At 40.9% G+C, this 26,821-nt stretch overlaps 1 protein-coding gene across 2 annotated transcripts in view; it reads left to right on the top strand.

The window, feature by feature from the left end:
- The first annotated feature begins 4,877 nt into the window (after positions 1–4,877).
- Ppp4r3b (protein phosphatase 4 regulatory subunit 3B) overlaps positions 4,878–26,821 on the top strand; it is a 50,419-nt gene continuing 28,475 nt past the window's right edge. For both annotated transcript variants that reach the window (XM_051165137.1, XM_051165135.1), the window contains exons 1-4: positions 4,878–5,131; positions 6,187–6,242; positions 17,910–18,008; positions 22,794–23,417. In XM_051165137.1, coding sequence (XP_051021094.1) covers positions 4,990–5,131; positions 6,187–6,242; positions 17,910–18,008; positions 22,794–23,417 — 921 coding nt within the window. In that variant the 5' untranslated portion in view covers positions 4,878–4,989. The remainder of the gene's footprint in view (positions 5,132–6,186; positions 6,243–17,909; positions 18,009–22,793; positions 23,418–26,821) is intronic.

Here is a 26,821-nt window from a genome sequence, read left to right as displayed (position 1 = left end):
CATCAAGCAGAGCTAAAATTCCAATATGCTCACATTCTACTTGAAGAAAACTGACAGTAAACAAGTATGTAACATGTGACATAGTGGCAGATGCTTTAAATTAGAAAGGCATTTGGACATGGGTTGGAGTGATATGTCCTACTTATGTCTCTATTGCTTCAATATAGACCATGAACAGAATCAGTATTAAAAAAAGGTTTGTTTACTGGCTTGTCCCCCATGGCTTGCTCAGCCTGCTTTCCTATACCATCCAGGACCACTCGCCCAGGGGTGGTACTACCCCCAGTGAACTGGGCCCTCGCACATCAAGCATTAGTCAGTACAATGCCCCCGAGACTTGCCTATAGGCCAATAAGATGGAAGCATTTTCTCACTTAAGGATGATGACCCTGGCTTGCATAAAGGTGACCCAAAAATACAAAAAACAAAAACAAAACAAAACAGGACAAGTGATACAGGTTATTGCTGCAAATGAAATGACCTAGAACCACTTCAGTCACAGTCATAGGGGAGAGGAGTAAGGGGAAAATGGGAGGGAGGGAGGATATAAGGGATGGGATAACAATTGAGATGTAATATGAATAAATTAATAAAATATATTTTTAAAAATAAAGAATGTAGACAGGCTGGAGAGCTGGCTCAGGAGTTGAGAGCACTGTCTGTTCTTCCAAAGGTCCTGAGTTCAATTCCCAGCAACGACATGGTAAGATCTGGTGCCCTCATCTGGCGTGCAGGCACACATGGGGGCAGAACACTGTATAAATAATAAATAAAATCTTAAAAAAAAATATATATAGACAAGTGGAAATAGCAAGTGATACTTTCAAACCATTTAATCACACATATGCTTAGTTATTTCCAAGTTAACAGAATCATGAAGAGTTTAATAGGCTTTGACAAATGCTTTCTCATGAAAATTGGCAATGGGATGGCAGGCAGTAGAAATGGGAAAGAAAATATAAATACTCAATTGTCAGAGGTAAAAAGCAATGTAAGTTAAAATTAAAATGTATTTCAGCCAAGCCCCACACCTGTTCTTAACTGACAGCAAGACTTGGTAGTCAACAAAAACTAAGACTTGGTTACGGCAGCTCAGCGTGGATAGGACGTAGAGCTGACTTTAACCTCAGGACTGAGGAGATAATAAGGATCTGGTATCAGCAAGAAACTTGCTAAATATGAGTGAAGCCATCAACCAACATAGATGGCAGTCACAGAAGCAGTTGGAGGCTACTGTATGACTTCTGGGGATCTGTCCACCCCTGAGAGAGGGGGTATTTACAAACCAAAGAACGTATTCTGTCCAAGTCAAGCTCATCAACAAGTGAATCTATTGGAGCTGTGTATGGGAGCAATAGGCAAAATATGTGACTCTAACCCAAAAGAAGTTCCCACCCCAGTGGTCAATGCTGTTACTCTCTCCTCAACTGGAAAATGTTAACAAGCCCCGAATTCAGTGCCCGACAAAACACACACAAGTCATTTTACACAGTGATGAGAGTTGGTCTTAGTGGCAGACATCTGTAATGCTCAAGTTCCTCAGGACGCTAAAGCAGGGGAATCTCTTGAACCCAAATATTAGACCTCAGTCTGGGTAACATTAAATTCTAATCTTTTTTTTTTTTTTTTTTGGTTTTTCGAGACAGGGTTTCTCTGTGCAGCCTTGGCTGTCCTGGACTCACTTTGTAGACCAGGCTGGCCTCGAACTCACAGCAATCCGCCTGCCTCTGCCTTCCGAGTGCTGGGATTAAAGGCATGCGCCACCACGCTCGGCTTAAATTCTAATCTTTTTGAAACAAACGAACTAAAAATTGGGTTGAGAAAACAGGATGTTAACTGAGAAAAAAGTGAAGCTTTCTAAGTAGAATTTGAATTGCTTCTTAATCTAGAGAGGTCAGTCTATGAGCCTGGCTGTAAGGGATGATAACAAAGGGAAGAGGCAGACTATTGATCTGAAGCAGTTTCACAAGCAGATAAGTAGAGTCTACGGTAAAGCAGTTTAGAATTAAGACCTGACATGAAAAACTACATTAATCAGTTGCCTATTAATATTTTTAAATTGTGGCAATAAAATTAGCAAAATTCCCAAGAACTCATAAACTAGGAGACGATACTAAAAAGTAAAAATGGTAAAATGTGTAGATAATTACCATAAAATATAAGTTATAATAAAATGTTGAGGGGTAAAGCTACAGTTGCCGAAGAAGTGACTTAAAGAATTCAGTGTATATATCCTTAATTTGGCATATATCAATCAAAAATTAAAAACAGGCTGGAGAGATGGCTCAGCAATTAGGAGCATTTAGAACACTTGCAGAGGACCTAAGTTGGGGTCCGAGTACCCACATGGTGGCTTTTAACCACCTATAAACTACAGTTCCAGGGGACCCAACACCCTACCCTCCTCTGCCCTCAGCAAGATCCTAAATGTACATGGTATACACATAAATAAATTTTTTAAGTATTAGAAACCTAACACTGAAGGCATAGCCATCAAAGTCAAGAACAAAACAAGCACCACTGTTCATCACTTCTGGTCGTCTTATCAATGTAAAGAGATTAAAAGGGGTTTCAGAGAAAAACACAAACTTTGAGGTAATCACCTAAACCACTTACTACAAAACAAGTAGGAGTTACAAATGACCACACCAGGACATAGCTGTCCTCTCCAGGAGTCAAAAGCTGCTACGCCAAGAGCTCCTTTCTACTTTTTTCAACAAAAGCCATCACCTTCCCAGATGTTGAAGAGCTAAGCCTGCAGTGAGTTTGTCACATTCCTGTAGTCCATGCTCAGCTTAATACCGGCTCCCAAAGAGTGCAAGTCTGTGAATACTTTGGAGAATCTAATACCAAGTGTACTCTGGCTTCCCAATACCACATTCTGGCTGATTTTAGTTCCTTCAGTGTATAATCTTCCCAGCAGTCCCCACAGACTGCTGAGATTTAAGCCTGGCCATGGCTTCATAACCAGAAGAGAAAATTAGAGTAAATAGTAAAGGACTTTCAATGGGGAGGGAAGTGCTTGCTTTTTTACAAGGACTTATGAGCTGCTAAGATCTGAGGGCTGAGCAGTATCTATCCTACCAAAATCCCTAGGGGTGCTCATCCACACTCTATGGTTTCAGGTTTTCCCAACCAGAGACTAGGCTTAGCATTCGGACATCCCTTATCTACCCTTAAATTACAAGAAATAAATTGAGCTCAAGGCGTCCCCTAGGGACCTAGACTTAGTCCCTGAAATACCCTAAATAGTTCAATTGTAATCTCTCCATTTCCTCCATATTTTTCAGATGTGGTTTGAACGAAAATGGCTCCTATAGGTTCACAGGGAATGGCAAAACAAATTATATTATTCCCAGATCAAAATACATCTTGTCCTATCAATCATAGCGATATCAGGCACTTATGTATAACGAATCAAGTCCTCTTATCATAGGCAAAATCCTGTTACATACCCCAGGCTGTCCCGGACCTCTCAGAGATCCTCAGTGTCTCAGCCTTTCCTAGAGCAGTCAATATAGGCAGGTGGCAGTACGTCAGACTAAGTTTCTTGGCCCCTTATAATATAAAGAAAACAACTGTAAATCAAAATTTGAAATTATTTTTAATCAAGCGGCTACTATACGGAAGACTCACCTTTAAACGTACAGATAAAGAGTGTTCACACTCAACTAATCTCATGAAAACATAAGCACACTTCGACAAGCAAAGTGAGGACTACAACTCCCGAAATACACCGCGGAATCAACATGTGCACCTGCCCGAAGTTCACCTTTCAGGCTACAGCTGAGAAGAGCTGGCCAAGCCGAGGGAGCGTGTGAGAAAAAAACAGAGGCGGCCGTCTGGCGAGAGCGTCACACGCAGTGACCAACGCTAAGTGAACTTCGGAAACCATTCTTTCGGCACACGAGACCGAGAGCGCCCCGAGGGGTGGACGGCTGCTCGCCTGCGCTCGCCTCGCCTCGGCCGCCGGCTTCTCTCGGAGCAGCGCGCACTGAGCCTTCCACTGGTCGGTGCTACCAGGCTCAAGAGAAGAACGCTTTGGCGGGAAATAGGACGCTGTCAACGCTTTCGTGGAACACTAAAGCCGCCTACTGCTCACGGCGGCCATAGAACACTTCCCAGGCTGATTCTATAACGGGTTTTAGTGGGTAAAGGAGCTCGACTCGAGCGTCCATCGTCTTCTCGAGAGGCTCGAGCATCACCGCCCCCCGCCCCGTCCTCTTCAGCTGAGTCGTCCCTGACACCTGGCTTCGCCTCGCTCCTGCAAGCATTCGGGCTTCCCAGCCTGGCTTTGTTCTGTCCCCTAGAGCAAGTCCAGAGCTGACAAGCCAGCCACCCGCCCAACATCCGCCCTGCGGACCCCAAAGAGTCAGCAACCTTCTACCTACGCTTCCCATTGGCGCAGGGAGGAAAGCTCGCGAGAACTCCCGCCCAACTGAGAGTCCCGAGCCAGGAGGCGGGGGGTGAGGGAGGCGAAAGAGGCGGAAGTCCCGCCTAGGCCTGCTCGCCTCGGTAGCGTACTCCTCGCGAGAACCCCGAGGTTTGGCTTTCCGGAAGCGTGCTCGGAGGTAGAGGTGCTGTGCGTTGGCCGCGCCGGCCGCCGTAGCCCCTGCTAGGGCAGCCCGTGCGAACCTGCTGGAAGAGGAAGAGAAAGGCAGAAAGAGTCGGGTTACAAGATGGCGGACCTGTAGTAGCAACCGCGGCGGTCGGCGGCAGCGGGAGAGCGAGCGAACTCTGGGGAGCAAAGGGTGGTTGTGCGCGGGAGCGAAGGGAGGGGGGGGGAGCGGAGACCACGAGCGGAGGGCTCTCGCTGGCTCGTGTCACCCCATCTCGCTGCTAAACCTCTGGAGCCATGGTAAACTCGGGCCTCTCCGGAGCCGCCACCTCCACCGCCGCCGCCACTACCGGCTCTCAAGAGTGAGGAGGAGGAGTACCGGCGGGGTGAGCGAGGAGGCGGCGGCTGGGGCGGTGGGGACGGGAGCCACCATGTCGGATACACGGCGGCGAGTGAAGGTCTATACCCTGAACGAAGAGCGGCAGTGGGACGATCGAGGCACCGGGCACGTCTCCTCCACTTACGTGGAGGAGCTCAAAGGGATGTCGCTGCTGGTTCGGGCGGAGTCCGACGGTAAGGTTCCCGGGACGGTGGAACGGGGGACGGTGCCTCCCGGTGGCTGCGCAGCCCGGGGTTTAAGCTCGGGCCTCGGGACGCTCGCTGGCTGACCAGCAGCCCCGCTGGGGACAGCGCTCTGGTCTTTGAGCCCTGCCCTTCTCCACGAGAGAAAAAAACAACAAACCACGGGGCCTGGGTTTGCTCTCCGTCAGACGTGGGCTCGCAGCTCTCCGCCTCCAGCCCTATTAAGGGTTTGACTCCTTCCCCCTCCAATCCCTGCCCAGTGGCTGAGCTTTAAGGATGCGGAGAGTGGGAAGTCGGTAAGGACACCGGATTAGGACTCTGCCCAGTGAGACCGGACACCCACCCTGTAACCGCTTTTAAGTCCTGTTTTGTCGGTTGTATGTGTCTGGTATAAAAGGTTTAATGAAAACTTTTCAGAGTGCCTTTAAAAAAAAAAGTTTAAGTTGTTGAAAATCGACAGGTGCTGGGGGAAAACTGAGACAGACTTTTTCTTGGTGTTAGTACAGTCTGTTGCCAAGATACATACAGAAGCACATCTTTGCTTTTTGATCCCTCCGGGCTGCCGTTGTAGAGAATGAAAAAGTGGGTTCCACACTCTCGGCAAGTTAGAAAACTAAAGCAGACGGAGAAAGCGTTTTAATATTACTAAAAACTGACAGCCGTTCAAAAAGCAGCTACTGCGTGTACTCACTGAGGAGCTCCCCAGTTGGAGCAGCTGGTACATGTAGTAGAAAAATAGCAGTCTTAGATTTATTTTCGGCAAATGTTGTACATTGCAGAGGCCCTTTTAGTAGTCAAGGACTTGCATTTTTACACTCTGCTGGATGTCTGTTGATTGTCAAAAGAACATGTGTGCTGTGTGTGGTAAGTCCGAGGCCTTGCAGATTTGTTTTGTTAGGCAGGAAATGCAGTGACACAGCCTTGTTAAAGTTAGTCTTGAAATGGTCAGCTTAGACCTTAAAAGGTTTTCCTTAGCTATCTCATATCCTGAATATTGATTTCACGTGACTTTTGAGACTTAAACATTTTTTTTTTAACTCTTTCAGGATCTCTACTCTTGGAATCAAAGATAAATCCAAACACTGCATATCAAAAACAGCAGGCAAGTAGTTGTTTATCTTTAATTTGAAACACTTCATCTGTGATCCAGGAAGTATTAATCTGATGAATACGGAAATATTTCGGGACAAGAAAAAAAGTTTGGTAACTAAAATTTGAGACTTTATATTTACCCTTCAGGTTGAGAGTTTCAAACTGAAAGGTAGGTTTCGTTTTGTTGGGGTTTTTTGGTTTTTGATTATTTGAGACCGGGTTTCTCTGTGTAGCCCTGGCTGTCCTGGACTCATCACTTTGTAGACCAGGCTAGTGTCCAACTCACAGAAATCCACCAGCCTCTGCCTCCCCAAGTGCTAGGATTAAAGGGGTGCGCCACCACAACTGGCTGAAAAGTAGTTATTATATTGGCAATTTAATAATTATTTTCTAATTGAGCCACTCTTTGTATTGGAGTGCAGTGTATTTAGTCTTTAAAGTCAGTCATGTCTCTGCTCTATGCTCTGCACTAATCCTTTTGTTCTGAGTCACATTTGAAAGAAAAGGAAGGCATAAAAGAAGATTTAGACTGTTCAGTTACTACCATTAAGAAAAAATTCAAAGGGTTACTTTTTAAAGCAAGGAAAGCCTGTTTGTGGTGTGAAATTGGACCCTCTGACCAAGGAAAAGGGCTTATTAAGTAGCATTTAAGTTCTGCTTTTAATTATATGTACATTCTTTATATAATTTTAATATAATCAATGGATACCTTATAATACACTAGTAATTGTGCAACATTGTCTGTTAATATTTATTGTCACTTTGGAAAAGGAGACCTGTTTTAGTATTTCTAATTAATTAACATGAAGATGGCAGATTGGGTTGTCCTCTCTTTACCTGTGAATATGGTCATTCTTACTGTGAAATCTTATCAAAATTGAATATGTGGAGAATAGTACATTGGGCTCCTTTACATTATAACACCATCAGGTTTAACAATATTAACAGGATACATTTTTTTCAGTCTTTTTGTAATGTTTAATGTGGATCTATCCCATTTTGTCTATTCTATTCTCCCTATGGTAGCCCTATATTGAAATTGTTGTGTATTCTGTATATATGCGTTTTATGCCTTTCTTGTATATGTATGTATCCATAAATACTATGTAGTCTTTTGTGTGTTTTTAAACTTTTACACTATTGATACTATACTTTTACATGTATTCTGAAATTTGCACTTTCGTACTTCTTTGAAGATTTATTCATGTTAATGTAGGTGGGTTTTTTTTTAATGCTGTATTATATCCTAATGTTTGATATACACCTGTGAGTCATTTGGATTATTTCGAGTGTGTGCACGCGTGCATGCGGGCGTGTGTGCGTGCGTGCGTGCGTGTGTTGTAAGGTATAATGTGTTATGTAAATAAAATTACTCTGACAGACTTTGGAAGAAAAAGAACTTATTTTAGATCTATATTTATAGCATCAAGCCTACCTTTCTTCAAGGTCTATGAGAATTTGGGTGCTATAAGCACCTCACAGAAGAAATAAAATTACATCTTTTGTAATGTTATTAATAGTAAATTTTTTAATGTAAATTGTTTTGTTCATGCAGTACCTACTTAGTTTTTCAGAGTATTTTAGTCTTCAACTGGTAGCTTTTTTTTCTCTCGGACAATTTTTATATGTGTTTATCTTTTGGTGAAGAATTCAATTAAAACATTTTGAACAATTGAGTGTTTCTCTTATCTTAGATATATTTAAGAATGTTTAAATAAATTTGATTTCTAACTCAACAGGCAGATAGTTACTCTGCATTAAATCTTACAAGATAGCTACTTGGGAGGTTTCTGTTCGTTTGCAGAGAAATAATAATATTTTGTCATTTTTTTCTCCTACCTATATGAATATAAAATGATGTTCAAGACATTTGCTTCTGTGACTCCTAAGTAGTGAACAATTCCCTACACATTTAGTTATAATAATTTGTGACTTGTGTATGTGATCTTTTAGCTGCTATTCCTATTGAAACTATCATATTGTGCAGAGGTTTGTGTGTAAAACAGTGCTTCAGCCTTTAAAGATGTACAATGGTTCTTTAAATACTTAAGAATCTTGAAGCATACTTTCATGTATAATGTTAACACTCCAAAAAACTAGTTCCAAGCCAGGTGGTAGTGACACATGCCCTTATCCCAGGACTCAGGAGGCAGAGGTAGGTGGATCTCTGAGTTCCAGGATAGCCAAAGCTACACAGAGAAACCCTGTCTCAAAAAAAAAAGAAAAGAAAAGAAAAGGAAGATAACTAGTTCCAGACAAATGCGATTTTTTTTTTTAATACAGTAAGTATACAAAGCATTCGAAAAAATGTATTTAAATATTTATGACTTCTGAAATTGATTTCTGCAACCAGTCACATATAAGTTATAGTTCAGGACTGCCTATCTTTTTGACATTTCCATATATATATATTTATATACATATACACATACACACACACACACACACACACACACACATCACTTAAGTTTTGTAAGAGAATTCTTTGGTAATGAGAGGAGTATGGAAAAGCATGGTGTGAATACAAAAATGAAACTGTGTGAATGGAGTCACCTGTTTTATTTTCTTTAATTTTACTTATATTGAGAGGACCTTTCTATTGCCCTTTGAAGTTATGTGAAATTTGGTTTCTTTGTAATATATACAATTCTTTACCTATTTTAGCCAAAGTCTTACTCAGTTTGCACTTTTTACCAAGCTACACAAACTGGAATTCTTGAATACATCATTATTTTTATGTTTATTAGAATTATCACATTATCAACATTTGTCAATTAATTATTTGCCCAGAATGTGTGGGTTTCTCTTTCCCAAAAGCAAACTGTTAGATTAATAAGCTTGCTTAAAATATACTAGAATAAGTACAATTAAATGTCAGATAACTGAATTGCAGAAGACTGTCAGTGATTCACAGTACTTCCCTATTGTGTCTAGTACTGAAAAGGTGATGGATGAGGAGATGTATTTTCTCAGTACAGTTAAGCGCGTAAGGAAACATAATGGAAGGAGAACAAGATGAATAAGCAGTGCAGCCTGAAACAAAGTATCTGAAGGTAACGTAAAGCCAATCCTTCCTATCCTGACTAAGTCAAAAGTCAGGATTATAAGGATATAACTTGGCATGTTTAGCATAGTTGTGCGTTCATGCGTTTGAAAGATAAGTTCTCACCTCTGAAACAGTAATAGAACGATAAGATAACGAATGACAGATTTTCTGCCTAGAGCTCACTGAAAATGCACGAAAGCATTTCCTGTGGAGTCGGCTGAGGTACAGAAAGGTTATGAGTGGGGATGCAATGCAGATACACTGCTACACAAAATACTATAAACAGAGAAGTTTTTTCCACAGGTGTGGGCAGTAGAAAATTAGATACAGGAGAAAATATTAGAAGCTAGGATCGGTAAGAATTTCACTCTTGGTAGTGGTGGTGACTACTGAAATAAGTAATACACCTGCTTGAATTGCAGAAAGTCTGTTTGCAGAAGTCATTTGGGAGTTTGGTATACCAATACATTCTTATTGGAGACATAAAATGATGGCAGTGGCGCTATATTTAAGGAAAGCACTGTGACAGTACCCTGAGAAGAGCAAGGTGGGACAACGCGGCTTTGGGTGGGCACCCCTCCCCTCTTGTAATTATTATGGTACAAGAAGTGAAAGTGTGGTGAGTAGACTTGAGGCAGCATTCTGCAGTGTTTTCAGGAAGTTGCTAGAGGAGATTGTGAATGGCTAGACATCAAAGAAGAGCTCATAGTCTAGTCTAGTCCTAGTCATAATTTTGTGGTGGTGTTATTATTACGATTGCTGTTTAGTATTTTGAGCCAGGAAAGTTCTATCCAAAAAGGGAGTTGAGCAAGCAGGCTTACATTCTTCCTTTGGCTTGAGGCTTGGTAGCAAAATAAACCTTTTTTTTTTTCCTTTTTTTCTTTTTTTAATGTGCAATGTGTTGTCATGAATAATTAAAAAACATTGAAGTTTCTCCTACTTCTAATCCATGTGGTTTATATTGCAGTCACCTTTATTACTACTTTTTTTGTTATTTGTTAGTTGGTTGAGTTTTTTAAACAGGGCCTCACTAAGTAGCCTTGGGTCTCCTGGAACTCACTGTGTGGTGGTCCACACTCACAAAGATGGGCCTGCCTCTGCCTCCCAAGTGCTGGGATTAAAGGTATGAGCCACCATGCCTATCCCATTCCCATTTTCTTACAGATAATCATCCTTTCAGTAATGCATACATAAACAAGTGTATAGACTTACTCACTTTCATAAGCTCACATGATAGCATTCTATATGCTGTTCTAGGCCTTTTAAAAAAACTTAGGCTTTAAGGTGAATGAAATAAATGAAGTCTTAATGTTAAACACCTGGAGCTTGTGGTAACCCTTAGCTCCAGCAAAGGACCACCCCCTTAGACAGAAAATAAGAACAAAGCTTCAGACAGCTTTGTTGACACACTACTTAGTAGGGTGTTGGTTGTTTATGGGCTGCTCCTAATTCTCTGTAGGGCTTTTTTTTGGGGGGGAGGGGGGGACACTTGTTTGGGATTCTGTTTGTAGTACAGGCCAAGGTCAAACCCAGCACCTTGTACAGGCCAGGTAACTCTGCCACTGACCTACTTTCTATCCCAGGAAGAGTTTTTAAATTGCCTGGCAGGAGGACACCATGGTCACAAAGGTGGTTATCCCAGGGTAAGACTTATCCATTGCACTCCAGATGTGCTGACCTTGCAGTTTCTCCAAATGCGGTAGTGGCGGACTTTGTTTTAATGTATATGAGTGTTTTGCCTGCATGCATGTCTGTACACCATGTGTGTGCAGCGCCCTCGAAGACCAGAAGAGAACATCAAATCTCCTGGGACTGGACTTAAAGCTGCCATGTGGGTGCTGGAAATTGAACCCTGGTCCTCTGGAAGAGCACCAGTATAACATCTCTCTAACCCCTAAAGGGATTTAAAAAAAAAAAAAACTCTTAAAGGTTCTTATTTTAGTGTACAAAGGCTAGCATGATCTCTTCTTCACTGTGTAGATGGCCGTGAGTAATCCATTTAAAGAAGTCAATGTGCAACACAGAGAAGCTGCTCTAAGGACAAACTATAGAAATGATGCCTGAAGGGATAGTTTTCCTGAGTGGGTTTTGAGGGTGGAGGTGACAGACTGTGCTGTTGAAGGGTTAGGAAGAAAAAGGCTACAGCAAGTTTTTCAGTGCTCAGGGATCAAGTCCGGGGTCTCATGCAGACTAGGAAAGTACTGTGCTGCCAAGTTGCTCCCTGAGCCCTGAATGTGTTGGGTATTTCCTTATTTTTTTGAGGTGATTAAACCTAGGACCTCACAGATAGGAGGCAAAAAGCTTTATCATTGAATGACATCTCAAGCCCATTTTTAGCTTTGGGACAGACTTGCTAAGTCGTCGAGACTGACCTTAAACTTGTTGTAAAGCCCAAGCAGACCTTCAATTTGCAGTCACCCTGTCTCACACTTCTCAGTAACTGAGATTACAGGTATGTGACAACAGGCCCAATTGTAATTGCCTTAGTTGAAATATAGTAGTTCAATAAAATTTAGAATGTTGGGTATTAGGCTTCAGAGGTAGTTATTTGGGGAATAGAGTACTGAGTGCATAATAAAAGATTCACTGCAGTTTGTGATGGCCTGCAGCTCTATTCCCAACTGTGAGAGGCAAAGGCAGGCTGAGGCCAGTCTACTCTACGTACTGCGTTTCAGGCCATCCAGAGCCACACAGTGAGACACCTGTCTCTCAAATAAATAAATAAATAAATAGATAAATAAATAAATAAAGCATAAACCAAAACAAAGAAAAGGAAAAGGAGAGGCAGGATGAAAGGGCACCCAGTAAGTCAGATTTTGTTGTTCTACCTTCATGTATTGTTTGGTTTTTTTTGTTGTTGTTGTTGTTGTTTTTTTTAGAAAGTCAGAGGCAAAATTATTTGGCCCTTAGCTGCATAAGCTATTTGGATTTCATTCTGCAGTTGCAGTGGTAATACAAAATGGAATATGTAGTATAAAGCTCAAGACTTTAAAGATTTATTTGCTTATTTTTAATGGGGGCCAGCGGGCAGAGGCATGTGCACATGAGGGACAGTGATCAGAGGTCGCAGTATCGTATCCCTGTGGAGTTGGAGTTACAGGTGCTTGTGAGCTGCCTAACTTAAGGGCTGGGCACCAAGCTCAGGGCTGTGCTCTTAATCCCTGAGCCATCGTTTGCCCTACATGAGAATTTTAGAAGAAACCTGCCTATGTATTGATTTTTCTCAAAAGACAAAAGGATATCAAGTAGTGGGGTCCTAATATCTTTGTGACATTCTAAGTGAACAGTAACCTTTCTATGAAAAGTGTTTTGCTCACATTATCAGTTATTGTTGCCTAACCCAACAAAGTAGATCAAGTAAAACAGTTGAAAGAGTATAAATAAAAATGAAGATAATGATCAAACTGACAGGCTATATTAGCTCTGACAAGACATTAAGACTCCACAAAATTTTTAGCCATTTAAAATATTTTAATTTTCTGCCACCATTTTCAGGTTTACTATGCTCTAAGTAGTTCTAAAAATGCTGATTATTAATACTAAATGAGTAACTATTTAAACATTAAACATTTTACTTATTTCATTTTTATATAATCCTTCTGTTTCTTGTATATTTGTGGAGTGTGTGTGTATGTATGTTTTGTTTTAAGTCATTGTTCTTTGGCGACACGGTCTCTGACTGTATAGCCCTGCTTGGCCTAATCTCATTGTATAGCCTAGGCTATCCTCAAAATCACAGAGTCACCTGCCTCTGCCTCTCCAGTGCTAGGGTTAAAGATGGAGACGACTGTTCATGAAGCCATCTTCAAGTGAGTTGTTAAGATGATTGAGAGGAAGATGGAAAATGGGTCAGACAGCAGCAGCTCTGCTCTAGTCTTTTAGAACTTTTCTGGTTCGTCCCCCCAGGATAGATAGATGGGGGGAGGGAGAACACACATGGGTGCAGGTATTACCGAAGATTGAAGAGAGCATCAGATCCTTGTAGCTGGAGTTACAGGTACTTACGAGCTGCCCCAAATACCAGGTGCTGGAAACCGAACTCTGGTCTTTAAAAGGGGCTTGAAAACACATCTGTAGATATTGTAAGCAACTGAAATACCTAATAAAATTTGAAATAATAATTTTGGTAACGAATTTCCCTTTTAAGGTATATAATCTATCTAGACAAAGGTAGAGCAAAATTCCCAGGCATTCTTAGCTGAATATACAGCAGAGAGGAAAGATTAAATTGAGGGGTTGGGGAAATGGGTCGACTGATGGAGTACAGCCGCACAAGCATGAGGACCCAAGTTTAATCTTCACAGCCCATGTAAAAAGTGAAACCTGGTGGTGCATCCCTGTAATCCCGGTGCTAGGAAGGTGGAGAGAGAAGGCTCCTTGGGGCTTGCCGGCCAGCCACTCTATCTACAGCAACACGACATGCTTCTAGGACAAGGTGGAGAGCAATTGAGTGCTGAGAATCGAACTCAGGGCCTTACAGTTGCTAACAAGTGTTCAGTAACTGAATTTTATATTTCTTTTGTTTGTTTTTTGTTTTTCAAGACAGGGTTTCTCTGTTTAGCTGTAGCCGTCCTGGAATACACTCTGTAGGCCAGGCTGGCCTCAAACCCAGAGATCTGCCTCCTGAGGGCTGGGATTAAAGGTGTGTGCCACCCTTCTCAGTGGAGTTTTATATTTAATACCAAGTCACAATATTATAAGGACTACTCAAATGAATGGTTAGTAAATATGCTTTGTTGGGGCTGGGGTTTAGTGGTTAAAAGCACTTTCCTGAGAACCTAGGTTTGGCTCCTAGCACCCATGTGACAGCTCACAACTGTTTCTAAGTCTAGTTCCTGGGAATCTAATGCCTTCTTCTGGCTTCTGTGGGCACCAGGGACACTTTTGATGCACACACATGCATTTATTAATACTCATAAAATAAAAATACATCTTAAAAAATCATATGTATGCCATATTGTGGGTTGTGTTTTAATTTTTGGTTTGTTTGCTGTTGGGGGGGGGGTACTTGTTTGTTTGGGTTTTTTGAGATTAGGTAAACCTACCATCAAACTGCTGTGTAGCCAAACATGGCCTATGACCTTGAATTCTTGATCCTCCTGCTTCGATGTCCCAAATGCTAGGACTGCAGGCACACCCAGCTTATGTGTATGCTAGTTAGTTTTTGCCAACTCAACACAAACGAGAGTAACTGGAGAAGAAACCTTGATTGAAATTTTGATTCCATCAGTTAGCCAGTGGACCTGTTGATTATTGATTGATGGAAAGGGGCCTGGTGCACTGTGGTCAGTGCCATCCGATGGCACAGGGCCCTGGACTGTATAAGAAGCTGAGCAAGCCATACGCACTTTCCTCCGTTATCTCTGCTTCAGTTCCTGCCTTCAGATTCCTTGCTGTGCTTCCTTCAATGATGGAAATTAACTGTCCTCTTCAGCTGCTTTGGACATGTAGTTTATCATACCAACAGGAAAATAACCAAGACAGTGTGGTACTGGGGTGTTCAACCCAGGCAGGCCTTCATGCATGCTAGACACATTCTACTAACTGAGCTACATTCCCAGCCCTAATTCTCAGTTTTTAAGTTTAGTTAATCAACACAGCTTCTCACTATGGAGACCAGGCTAGCCTTAAGTTCACAGAGAACTGCTATCTCTGCTTCCCATGTGCTGAGATCAAAGGCTTGTACTACCATGCTGGTTTCCCCTATATTTTTAAAATAAAATTTTACTTGGTATACAAAACAACCCTGTTCATTTTGCTAGATTATTACATAGTGAACTTAATGTTTGATCATGTATGTTGGATCTGAGGGACGTGCAGTTAAAGAGGAGAGAACCACCCCAGTCTAGGTATACAAAAAAGCAACTTTATTTACCTTGGAATGGGCTTCTAGCTGACTAACTAGGACTACAGTCGGTCTCAGGAGCTGACTGCAGTGTCAAGGGGAGAAAGGGGGGGAGTTTCATTTAAAGCAAAAAACCACAACCAGGTGTTCAGAGACATTCAATCATTCTCGGAAGTGACAGGCCCTCTCCTGAGTAAAGAGCCTGTTTGTTGAGACAGGACTCTCTCCCTATAGCCTGCTGAAGGTCGCTTGGTCTTTCCTGCAGTTAAAGGGACTTGGCAGTTGTCCCATTCCATGGGACACTCAAGGGGAAGCTGAGGGGAGAGAACGAGGGGCAGGGCAGGGGTACCCGTGCAGAAACATTGGGAAAGGAAAAGGGAAGGAAGTGGGAGCCACTGCAGGACTGCTTGCTAAGTCTTTTCTTTCTTGTTTTTGGGGTGGCAAACAGATCTCTGCCAAGCTGACTGAGCCAAGCCCCCTTCATGTATATGTCTGTGTGTTAATTAAAGTCTAAACCTTAGTTTCTATTATAGAGTTTGACAACCTAACCTTTTAAAAGTAGGAACACACTTGATGATACTCTATGGAGAATAAATGTTAGGTTATTCTTTCTGCAAGCTGGTGATGAGCCACACTTCCTCAGCCTCCCCATACAGCACCGGTACTCAAATGCCAGAGACTCTCAGGGACTTAGCACTACATTCCTCTCCTCAGCATCCATAGTCTATTGGTTATACCATAATGCAAAGTGCATTTAGTCCAACTTAAAAGTTCCTAGTCTTTTACAGTTTTAACACTGTTCAAAGTCTATTTTGAGATTCAAAGCAATCTCGTAATTGCAGCTCCCTGTAAATTAAAAAGCAAATTACATATTTTCAACATAAAATGGCATAGAATATATAATGTCATTCCAAAAAGGAGGAATGGAAGCATAGTGAAAAAATAGTGGACCAAAGCAAACCCAGCAAAGGCAAACTGCAACATGCTAAGTGGCATGTCTGGTGTCAGAGGGCTCTCGTGGCTTCACCTCTACAGGTTTGCTTCTCTCTTTGCCTGCTCTCTGTAGCTTTTCTTATTAAATAGCTCATGTTTCTGGCAACTTCAACATTTGCAGAGATCTCTATCACAACTCAGGCTTCACTTCCACAGCTTCATTTGGTGACCTCTCAGGGGTTTCATGCAGGAAGTCCCCTCCCACACACCAGCCATCGGTGGCTCTCTGGAACCACAGAAGATTCTATGGCTCCATTTACTCTTGAACCCTACATGACTCTACAGCCAGCATCATCTACATGACACTGCTAAGTTCAACCATCAATTTGAAATGGACCTAGGCCTCCTCTCCTAGGATCATTTGTAGAAGCTTTTGTTTGCTGTTTGTAGGACTTAAAAAAAAAAAAAAAGGATAGGATCCTGAGGGCATCTGTAGTGGTTGAATAAGAGTAGCCCCATGGACACATACACAAATGCCTGAATAGTTGGTTTCAAACGCCCTTCTAGTCAGCTTTCTTTCCATAACAAGTTTATGGCTCAGATACAAGCTTTCTTTCGGCCACTGATCCAGCACCATGCCTGTCTACCTGCTGCCATGCCCCCCTCCCCCCATGATGGCCATAAACTCTACTGCTGTCCTCTGGAACCATGACCCCCCAAATAAATGCTTTCTTTTGTAAGTTGCCTTCGTTGTGATGTCTCCTCACAACAGTAGAAAAATAACAGAGACAACAGCCTTCCCTTTTTTTCCAGTGCAGATCAAGTGTCTCCTTATTTCTTTTTGCAGAAGTCTTGGGTTATAACATTAAGTTTCATAGTATTCTTTTTTCTTTTCAACTGCTGTAGTCTGTAATTCTTTTTACGCCATTTACTCTTTTTTTATTGTGTTCCTGTATGAGAGCATTACTAATCTCCATGCCACAGCATCAGTGTTAGTGAAATCTCATGAAAAAATAAAATAGTCTGTTACCTTTTATTTTAGCCTCGGGCATGCTCTCAGGACAAGGACAGAAACCAGATTTCTGTGATTTAAAAAAAAAAAAAAAAGAGTATAGAAATATCATTCTCAGAGTGTTGTCCATCACAGTTACAGTGGGGAATCATGGCAGCAGGCAGGCCTGGGAAGAGGAACAGCTGAGAGCTCAGGACTCACATTTTGAACTGCAAACAGGAAGCAGAGAGGAAGAAACTGGGAATGATGCAAGCGTTGGAACTTTTAAAGCCACCTTCAATACCAGGAAGGCCATACTTCCTAAGCCTTCCCAAAGACCACCAACTAGGCACCAAGTATTCACGCTTCAGAGGCTGTGGGGCACAACTACCATTCAAAACACTTCACCTGCCAGCATTCACACACAAAATACAAATAAGTAAAGATAGAGTTAAACCTAAATTTGTGTGAAGTGATTGCATGCTTTTAGTCGGTTGTCAGCTAGTTAAAACGAAAGGGTAAGTATGTAGGTTGGTGGGTGGAATGGCTAACATCGCAGACAGCAGAGAATAAATGGTTGGAGTGTGTGCAGTCTTGCTCAAGAATGGGTAAGAGCTGTTACCTACTTTAGCTTATTTAGAAAATTGCTCATCGTCATCTTTAACACCAAAGCTTCTCTTCCAGTGAGAGTATATTACAAAACTTTAAAGGCATAGCAGAATACTTCCTAATATAAAGCAGAATATTTTATAGATGTGTGCTGTCAGTTGAATGTAGTTTAACTGCCAGTTCTCTTGACTTTTATTTGTATTTTATAGGTATATCTTTTCTAGTGTGGTAATGAGAAATTTTCTTTTAACAGGATACATTGATTGTTTGGTCAGAAGCTGAAAATTATGATCTGGCTCTGAGTTTTCAAGAAAAAGCTGGCTGTGATGAGATTTGGGAAAAAATTTGTCAAGTAAGGTTTTTCTTTTATATCTTCATAACTATGGTTGTGCACATTGGGTTTTTGTTTTTTTGTTTTTTGTTTTGTCTTCACTTTACAAGTCTTTATTAAACTATGAGAAGTAATAGGGTAAGATTTTAATACTCTAACATGGATGTCTATGTGTATGTCTGGTACTGGGAATATGATCTAAGTCCTTTCTAGTTCATACTAAAGAAGTCCTGTATCCTCAGTCTTGGACTTTTTTATTTATTGCAACTTACTGTTTAACTAAAAATTAGGAGCAGCAACAACATTATAATTTTTAGGTTTTTTTTTCCAAATGTGAACAACACATTGTAGTTCATAGAACTGAACATAATTCAAATGGTAGAGTGCTTACCTAGCATACAGGAGGCCCTGGGTTCAGCTCCAGTACTGGGTAAGCCTATGGTGGCAAGCACCTATAATCCCAACAATTAGCAGGTAAAGGCAAGAGGATCTGAAGTCTAAGGTCATTCTCAGCTTCATGATAAGTTTGAGGTCAGCGTAAGCAATGAGACCCTGTCTCAAACGGAGGTGGGGCATGGAAAATGTGCTGGGTAGTATGGTGTTCCCTATAACTCCCTCCCATAGAGCTCCTGTACTCAGCAGTACATAATGCAGCAGGGTTAGCACCTCACGTTAATATGGACATTAGTTGCACTTAATACTCTAATATTAAACATGATTACCAAGAACCCATGCTCAGTTTAGATCTGAGTTTTTCTATAATATCGTTTTTCTTTTTTTTTTTTTTTTTTAAGATTTATTATGTATACAGTGCTCTGCCTGCATTACACCAACAGGCCAGAAGAGGGCATCAGATCACATTATAGATGGTTGTGAGCCACCATGTAGTTGCTGGGAATTGAATTCAGGACTTCTGGAAGAGCAGTCAGTGCTCTTAACCTCTGAGCCATCTCTCCAGCCCAAATTACAACCTTTTTTAAGGGACAGATCAGTTTCAATGATCACCTAATGTAGGTCATTACTTTTAGTGGGTTGGTTTTATTGTTGTTTGGCTATCATCTTACTTGAGGTTTTCTCTATGGTTCTGTTCGTTACCAGGTCTCGGTCCACAGTCAGGCTAACTTCAGACTCTACGATCCTCATGCCTCAGCCTCCCAGGGACTAGGATTATCACGTGAACCACCACACAGGTCCTTCTAATGAGTCTTAATTGAAATATTTTTATTGGTTTCATAGATCTGACCATAATATTTTAATTTATGCCACATACTTCAAGAAATTGTAGTCAGGCATATTGATACTAACCCATTTTCCCAGCTTTTAGAACATGGAGACCAAAGGATCAAGAGTTTGTCCTCCCAGGGTGGGTGGGTGGGTGTGTGTATGAATTTGAGGCCACCCTAGACTACATGAGACCCTATCTCAAAAAACAAACAAAAAATTTAGAATGAATCTTTCTATTCCCGATGATGTCCACCCCTGGGTCAGTAAGTTTTTAGCTGGAATGGATGATTTCTTTTACACATTCTTATTATACATTATTTGTTACTGAACATTTTTAATACACATTATTAAATGGCAAAATGCTGATATACAAAAATCCAGTATAGAGTGTGTCATGTATTAATGCAGAATGTACACTGAATAAAATTGAAACCTGTGAATAATTTTTATTTTGTTTTCTCTCTCTCTCTAAAAACCAGTTGTATTTTTAGCATATGAAATTCTATATAAATTAAAATGTAAGGCCTAAGCCAGGCATGGTGGCGCACGCCTTTAATCCCAGTACTCGGGAGGCAGAGGCAGGCGGATCGCTGTGAGTTCGAGGCCAGCCTGGTCTACAAAGTGAGTCCAGGATGGCCAAGGCTACACAGAGAAACCCTGTCTCGGAAAAAAAAAAAAATGTAAGGCCTAAAAAATGATGTGAATTGTTTGCCTATAGTTTATTTTCAGCAAATATTTGCTTATTGTAGTCTCAATTTACACTTTAATCCAAGTAGTGATATTTATCTATGTAAAAACACACTTGAAGTATAAAACTATTAAAGTCTCTAAATTATAAGAGAATACTATTGGAAACATGAAGTTGTTTGGAATATTGATAATGTTATACAAAAGTAATTTTTCAATGATAAACTTCAAATATTGGAAGGATAAGCACCTTATTTAGAATTACAATGTCAGTTTATCTGCTAATGCATAGATAAGCATAGTAGATAATATTGTTCAGTAATCAGCATATTAGAATGTACTTTTCCCACCTCAACCCCGACTTAATATGGTTTGGAATATACATGTATGCCTGAGGCTTCATATATTTATGCTAAAGAAAAATTTTTATGTAATACACTTACTTACTTGTGTGATGCGTATTGTATGGGCACATATATGCCACAGAACATGTATGGGGGTTAGAGTAGAACCTGGCAGGCTCTGTTCTCTCCTTCTGCCCTATGGGTCCCAGGGATCAAACTCTCATCATAGGGCTTGGCAGCAAGCTAAACTTTTTTTGCTGGCCCTGTCATAGACATTTTTACTGGTTTTACTCAGGTAGTGCTGAAGGTTCACAAAACCATTTTTAGGTATAATAGTTGATTAAAAAGATTCAAAAGAACTCAACAAAGCTATTTTATTTCTGTTACAATTTCTACTGTAATTAATAGCACATACAGATTAAAATCACCAAATGGGAAGAGGCACCTGGGGCAGCAGATCCAGGAGAGTCTGTACATGGGTTTCCACGTCTGTCTGCTGGCAGCCTACACACAGCACTTAGTTCTCTTGTCCCCAGTGTATGCAGCACATTGAGTGCTGTCACCCATGTGTTTGTCTTCAGGGTTTTCTCCAGAGATAGGTCACATAAAGTTCATTGACCTCGGACTCCAGCTCCTCCAGAGGTCAAGGATGGCTCATTATCCAAGGAGCCGAGCATAAACCACATTGTTGGCAAGAATAATGCACAGCCCCAAGCCCCCATGTAACCAGTCACCCCTTTAAACTAGGATAGTGTAGGTACATAGGAGTTGCCCCTCAGGAACTCCACAATGGCCAAACCTTTCTTTGGGTAACATCAGTGTCTTGGCTCTTCCACTGAAGTGATCGCGTCTGAGGTCTCACAGATGGCTCAGAGTGTAAAGACGCCTGCCACTAAGCCTGACAACCGTACTTTGATTTTCCCAGAGCACGGCAGAAGGAGTCAGCTTGCACAAGTTATTCTCTAACCTCCATGACACCTCACCACGGGAAAAGGGGAAACAGTTATTTTTAATGATCGTATGTGTATCAGGGTTTTACCTGTGTGCCTGACTAACTGTACAAGGAGGCCAGAAGAGGGTGTTGGGTCCCTGGAGCTGGAGTTAGAGCTGGTTCTGAAACATGATGCAAATGCTGGGAATCAAACCTGGGTCCTCTGTAAGAGCAGCCAGTGCTCTAAACTACTGAGCATCTCTCCAGCCCTATAAAGAAAAATTTCAAATATATGACTAAGATCTACATTTAGAAGTAATAGAATCAGTATAAATATGCTTGACGTTTGAAAGAGCCAGTATAGAGTAAACGTATTAAAACATGAGGCAGCGAGATGACGCTTGCTCTACAACCCTGATGAGTCAAGCATTGTCCCTAGAACCCACAGTGGAAGCATTGAACCACCTTGACATCTACAGACATCCCATAGCACTGGGGTGCATCCTCCACTAATAATAATACTTCATATCACGTTAAAAAAAACTGTTACTATTTTCCTCCTTGATTTACTGCAATTTGTACCTTACAGTAACTGTTCAGAACTGTTCATGATGCCGTACCTGATTTCAGTTCCTGGAACCCCCACATGTTGGAAGAATGAAACTGACTCCTTCATGTTGTCATCTGATCTCATCTGTGCACTGTGACATAGACACACACACAATGCTTTTTAAAAATCAGAGCTGTTTAACTTAGATATTACACAAGCCATACTTGATGGTATATGTCTTTAATCCCAGGCCTCAGGAAGCAGAGACAGGTGGATCTCTGTGAGTTCAAGGTCAGCTTGGTCCACAAAATGAATTACTGGATAGCCAGAGCAATACAAAATAACAAAACACACACACACACACACACACACACACACACACACAAGGAAAGGGGAAAAAGTTGCTTTCCAGGGCAGTCGTTTTGTACATAAAAATTGAGTCACAATATCAGTTTTACAATATTATAGTGTGGTGGTAAGTATAACTAAAAAGCATCAGTAAATAATGACATATTGCAGTCCCTCATTTGTTCCAGCTCATCATCGTATTGTGTGACGAAACGCCACAGAGCAGTGTCCCTCAAAATTTACAGGGCTCCCTTTGCCTTTGTCAGGTTCTAGAAGCAGAGATAGCCTTGATTAAATAAGGTTCTGTCCTTTTAGGCAGTTGGTATAGTTGCACCGGTATTATTTCTTATTCTTAGCCTTTGAGGTACATGGCTGTGGGTTTCTGTTACTACACAGTCATCTAGTGGTTCCTTCGCCCTCTGTTGTCATTTCCACTCTCCACGTGTCTTCCCCATGTGGGATTTCAAACAACCGTACCCACCACCGTGTCCTGCGTGTGCAGGTTTCTGGGGCCCCAGGTACAGAGTCTAGCTTCTGAGGCCTGCATGGCAACTGCTTTACCAACTGAGAATTGCGTGTTCTAACAGACTGGCCTTGAGTGCCTCATTCTGCTGCCTCGGCCTCTCAAGTGTTGCAAGTGAGCCACTGCTCAATGATTTTACTTCCAGAGTATGAAATTACTTTGTATTTTAAGATAACCAGCTGTACTTGGGTGTTTTTAGGTTCAAGGTAAGGATCCATCAGTAGAAGTCACACAGGACCTCATTGATGAATCAGAAGAAGAGCGGTTTGAAGAAATGCCAGAAACTAGCCATCTGATTGACCTGCCCACATGTGAACTCAGTAAACTTGAAGAGATTGCTGACTTAGTTACCTCAGTTCTTTCCTCACCTATCCGTAGGGAAAAGCTGGCTCTGGCCTTGGAAAATGAAGGCTATATCAAAAAACTGCTGCAGCTGTTCCAAGCTTGCGAGAACCTAGAAAACACTGAAGGCTTACACCATTTGTATGAAATTATTAGAGGAATCTTATTCCTAAATAAGGCAACTCTTTTTGAGGTAATGTTTTCTGATGAGTGTATCATGGATGTCGTGGGATGCCTTGAATATGACCCTGCTTTGGCCCAGCCAAAAAGACATAGGGAATTCTTGACCAAAACTGCAAAATTTAAGGAAGTTATACCAATAACAGACTCGGAGCTAAGGCAGAAGATACATCAGACTTACAGGGTACAGTACATTCAGGACATCATTCTACCGACACCATCTGTTTTTGAGGAGAATTTCCTTTCTACTCTTACGTCTTTTATTTTCTTCAACAAAGTTGAAATAGTCAGCATGTTGCAGGTAAGTAAATTATTTTTCACAACTCCATTTTCAAGTGTTTTGTTCCTAGTGATTTAACCTGGTGATACAGATTTATTTTGTTAACTTTAACTCTTCTGCCAAGCTTATAAGCATAACATTCTGGATTTTGTTTTTCTTTTTCTTTTTTTTTTTTTTTTTTTTTTTTTTTTTTGGTTTGTTTGTTTTTTCTTTTTGAAGAAAATTCTTTATAAAGAATAAGTTTTATGTTTAAATCTGTCTTCGTTAACTTGAATAAACCCGATGAGCTAGTGATTTCTATTTTCCTTTTAATATTATAACTTTTTAATGTACATATTTCTGTTATGGTAGTTGCCAAGATTTAGTGAGATTAATGTCTAAGACTAATTGTTTCATCAAGTTTTTGTATTCATTGACTTCAAGGGAACACAAAGCAGCCAGAATGCGTCAGTATTCCAGGGAGTGCCTTGGTTTCTCAGGAACTTGAAAGAACATACAGTGCCCAAGGAGCCAAGGACTTTTTTTTTTTTTTTTTTTTAAGCCAAGGACTCTTAACTTGAAAAATCTACTACATACATTTCTCAAGGCAGCTAGACCAGACCAGCTCCATGATATCCTGTAGTTTCTTTTTTTATTTTTAATTTTAGGGTATGCAAGTTAATCTTTAAAGCACACATGGCGTAACAAATTATTCTTTAGTCTATTAGGCTTCTCAGTATAGCCAGTAAAATATTCTCAGAGACATTTCTATGGACCATAGTTTAGAAGTCCAGTTAGAAACAAATTTTATCATGTAAGGCTTGAACATCAATAGTAAATTTGTTAGATAGCCATATTCATAGGGAACAACATAATCAACAGTGGGGGTACCCAAGTCCTAAAATTCATTGAATTAAATAGGAATATCATTTTTTCCAGTTAACAAAGTGAAACAGAGGGTGACTAGGCAATATGCGTCAGCAGTAGTTTTTATTTATCTATTTATCAAGATCATATAGTAATAAAGACATTTTATAAATATCTGATAAATTTTTAGATGTCCTATAGCTTTATATATTTAAATGTGTTTAAAAGCTGTTTTTTCAATATCAGAATAAAATACCTCTTTAAGAGTGAAGTCACAGAGCATAACCATCTTTATAAGACAAAACTAAAATAAATTCCAAGTGTATTATTTGATGTTAAAAGATTTGGCTGCCAGCAAGAAAAGTTCTTATACGCAGCTTTAATGCGTCATTAATCAAGCATAGTTCCAAACCCTGCCTCTAATAAAAAGGATTTAAAATTATGTCCAATCAAAGAGACATTATAAGAAATTATGTAAAAATTATATTCTAATTTAAAAGTATCTTTGGAGGCCTGTTTCTCAAGTTGGGTCATGCCATTCATTGTTCAGAATAGCTCCAACCCTAAGTTACAAGTTTAAATTAACGTTTTATTACATATATTAGAGATTTTTAACCATATCCAATAATTTGTAAGCCAGTATTCTATAACCAATATACACGGAACATAGTAAATATATACATTTAAAACCAGTCAGAAACAGACATGTAATGGCCTTATATATTTAAAATATATAAATTTTTTATTTCCTCTAGCTATAATTTCAGCAGGTTGTTACCTGCTGAATCTAATTCTCTTGGGCAGAGAGGTTTTGGAAGAGGACTAACCATCAGCTTCCTTACTTGAGAAGCTGCTGGTACTCCTTTTTGAAAACAGTTTGTATAGATCAGGCCGCTCTGGACCCGCTGCCAGCTTTATCCAGGCAGAAGGCGGAGGCTTCTCCAGCAATGCTAGGCTCCTAGCTGCAGGTGCTGACTTGATGAGTTAAAACTAAGTCGAGGGTTAACTGGCCAGTAAAGGAAGTTGGGCCTTTTCCTCAGTTTATAAATCACAGAGCAACAATCAGACACTTAACAAAACTACATCAACTGATGCAGACATGCCCAGAACCAGAACCAGATGTTTCCCCAAAGAGAACCAGAGAAGGGCAAAATGTTTTCCAACCTCCTCAGACCCCAGGAGTTTGGCCACATCCAGCTCTCCTTTCCCAAAAGTCTCAGTCAGATTGGTACCACAAAACAAAAATTGGGCTTCCCAAAACAGGTTGCAAATTACAGGTTCGAGCACTCTCTAGGTTGGGGTGAAAGCCAGGAAAACTCAATTCGGATACAGAAGGCTAAAATGAAAGCTTTATTTTCTGAGCTCAGGGAGGTGGCCATTTTGGGGATCTGAACCACATCAGCTTCTCTTTCCTGAGTCACCAAGAGTCTAGACCACACCAGAAACACGGCCAAAGCAAGAAATCAAGAAAAACCAAGAGACCAAGAAAAGAAAACCTCCTTCCTTACAGGGGAACAGGCTGTTTTGGTGGTGTTCACTTATCAAACTGAAGGATGGCTGAGGGCATAGGGCCGTCTTGATGAACCTCCAAATGCTGTAGTTTAAGACTGGCCACATAAAGCACTCAGACACCAAGCTCAGTCAGATATGGACGGTTTATTGAACGCAGCACTCCAAGACTGACCATGTCCAAGGACATAGTGGACTCAGGAGCCAAACTTTGCCCCCAATGTTTTTCTAAGGCAGGTTTTTATAAGAAAAACTGTAACCAGGTAACAACCAGGTAGTCAGGTTGGGGAAGGTGGGGTGGGGTTGGGGTGGCATTACATGATTTTGACGAGCTAAGCACAAGAAGAATCTATTTTTTCTGAGTACAGTGTGTCCATGTAGCTAGACAAGGCATTTTAAGCTGATTGGCTAGGATATAGGCTTAGGAACTTTCCAGTTCTCCATCATTCTGGGAGAAGAGAACAGCGCAGGATATTGTCATTTTGTTTGAGTAGACCGTGTATCACTAATTCAAGCAGAACATTCAACACATAAAAGGCTGTTCAATCTCACAGGCCGGCAGAACCTGAGAACTTGAACTTAATTTCACCTTATGATCAAAATGGAGTCTTAAAAACAAAAATGGCTTCTGTTATGTTAAAAACAAAAGCAGATGTTAGGGGAGGAGCTACAGCTTTAAACAGTTTACAACACGAGATAAAGTTACTTCCCTAAAAGCAGAATGGATAGTAACTTTCCTAAAAAGACTCAGACATAATTTTCTCGGGGGGGCGGGGGGGAAGAATCGTAATACATAAAGTCCCCAAGAATGCAGCACACAGAGACCAAAACCTAAATGTGAGTGAGAGGCAGAATGACAGTGGTCACAGAATTTGGCTTAGCTTTGCTGGGACTGTCAAACAGCTGTGCTGACTTCATGACTTTCCCTAGGATTTACCACTTAGTTATGTGTTACGTGCCTACAGTGACACTGAAATCTAGTTTCAAAAGTGTAGGAGAAGAAACTGATTAAGACTATAGCCAGTAGCCTTTAAATGTTCTTCTCTTCCCCCCGCCTCCCCGCTTTTAAA

This window comes from Acomys russatus, chromosome 22 (genome assembly GCF_903995435.1).
Source record: "Acomys russatus chromosome 22, mAcoRus1.1, whole genome shotgun sequence".
NCBI classification, from domain to species: domain Eukaryota; kingdom Metazoa; phylum Chordata; class Mammalia; order Rodentia; family Muridae; genus Acomys; species Acomys russatus.
Note: the sequence above shows the minus strand (reverse complement) of the source record. Positions and strands in the feature narration are given on the sequence as shown.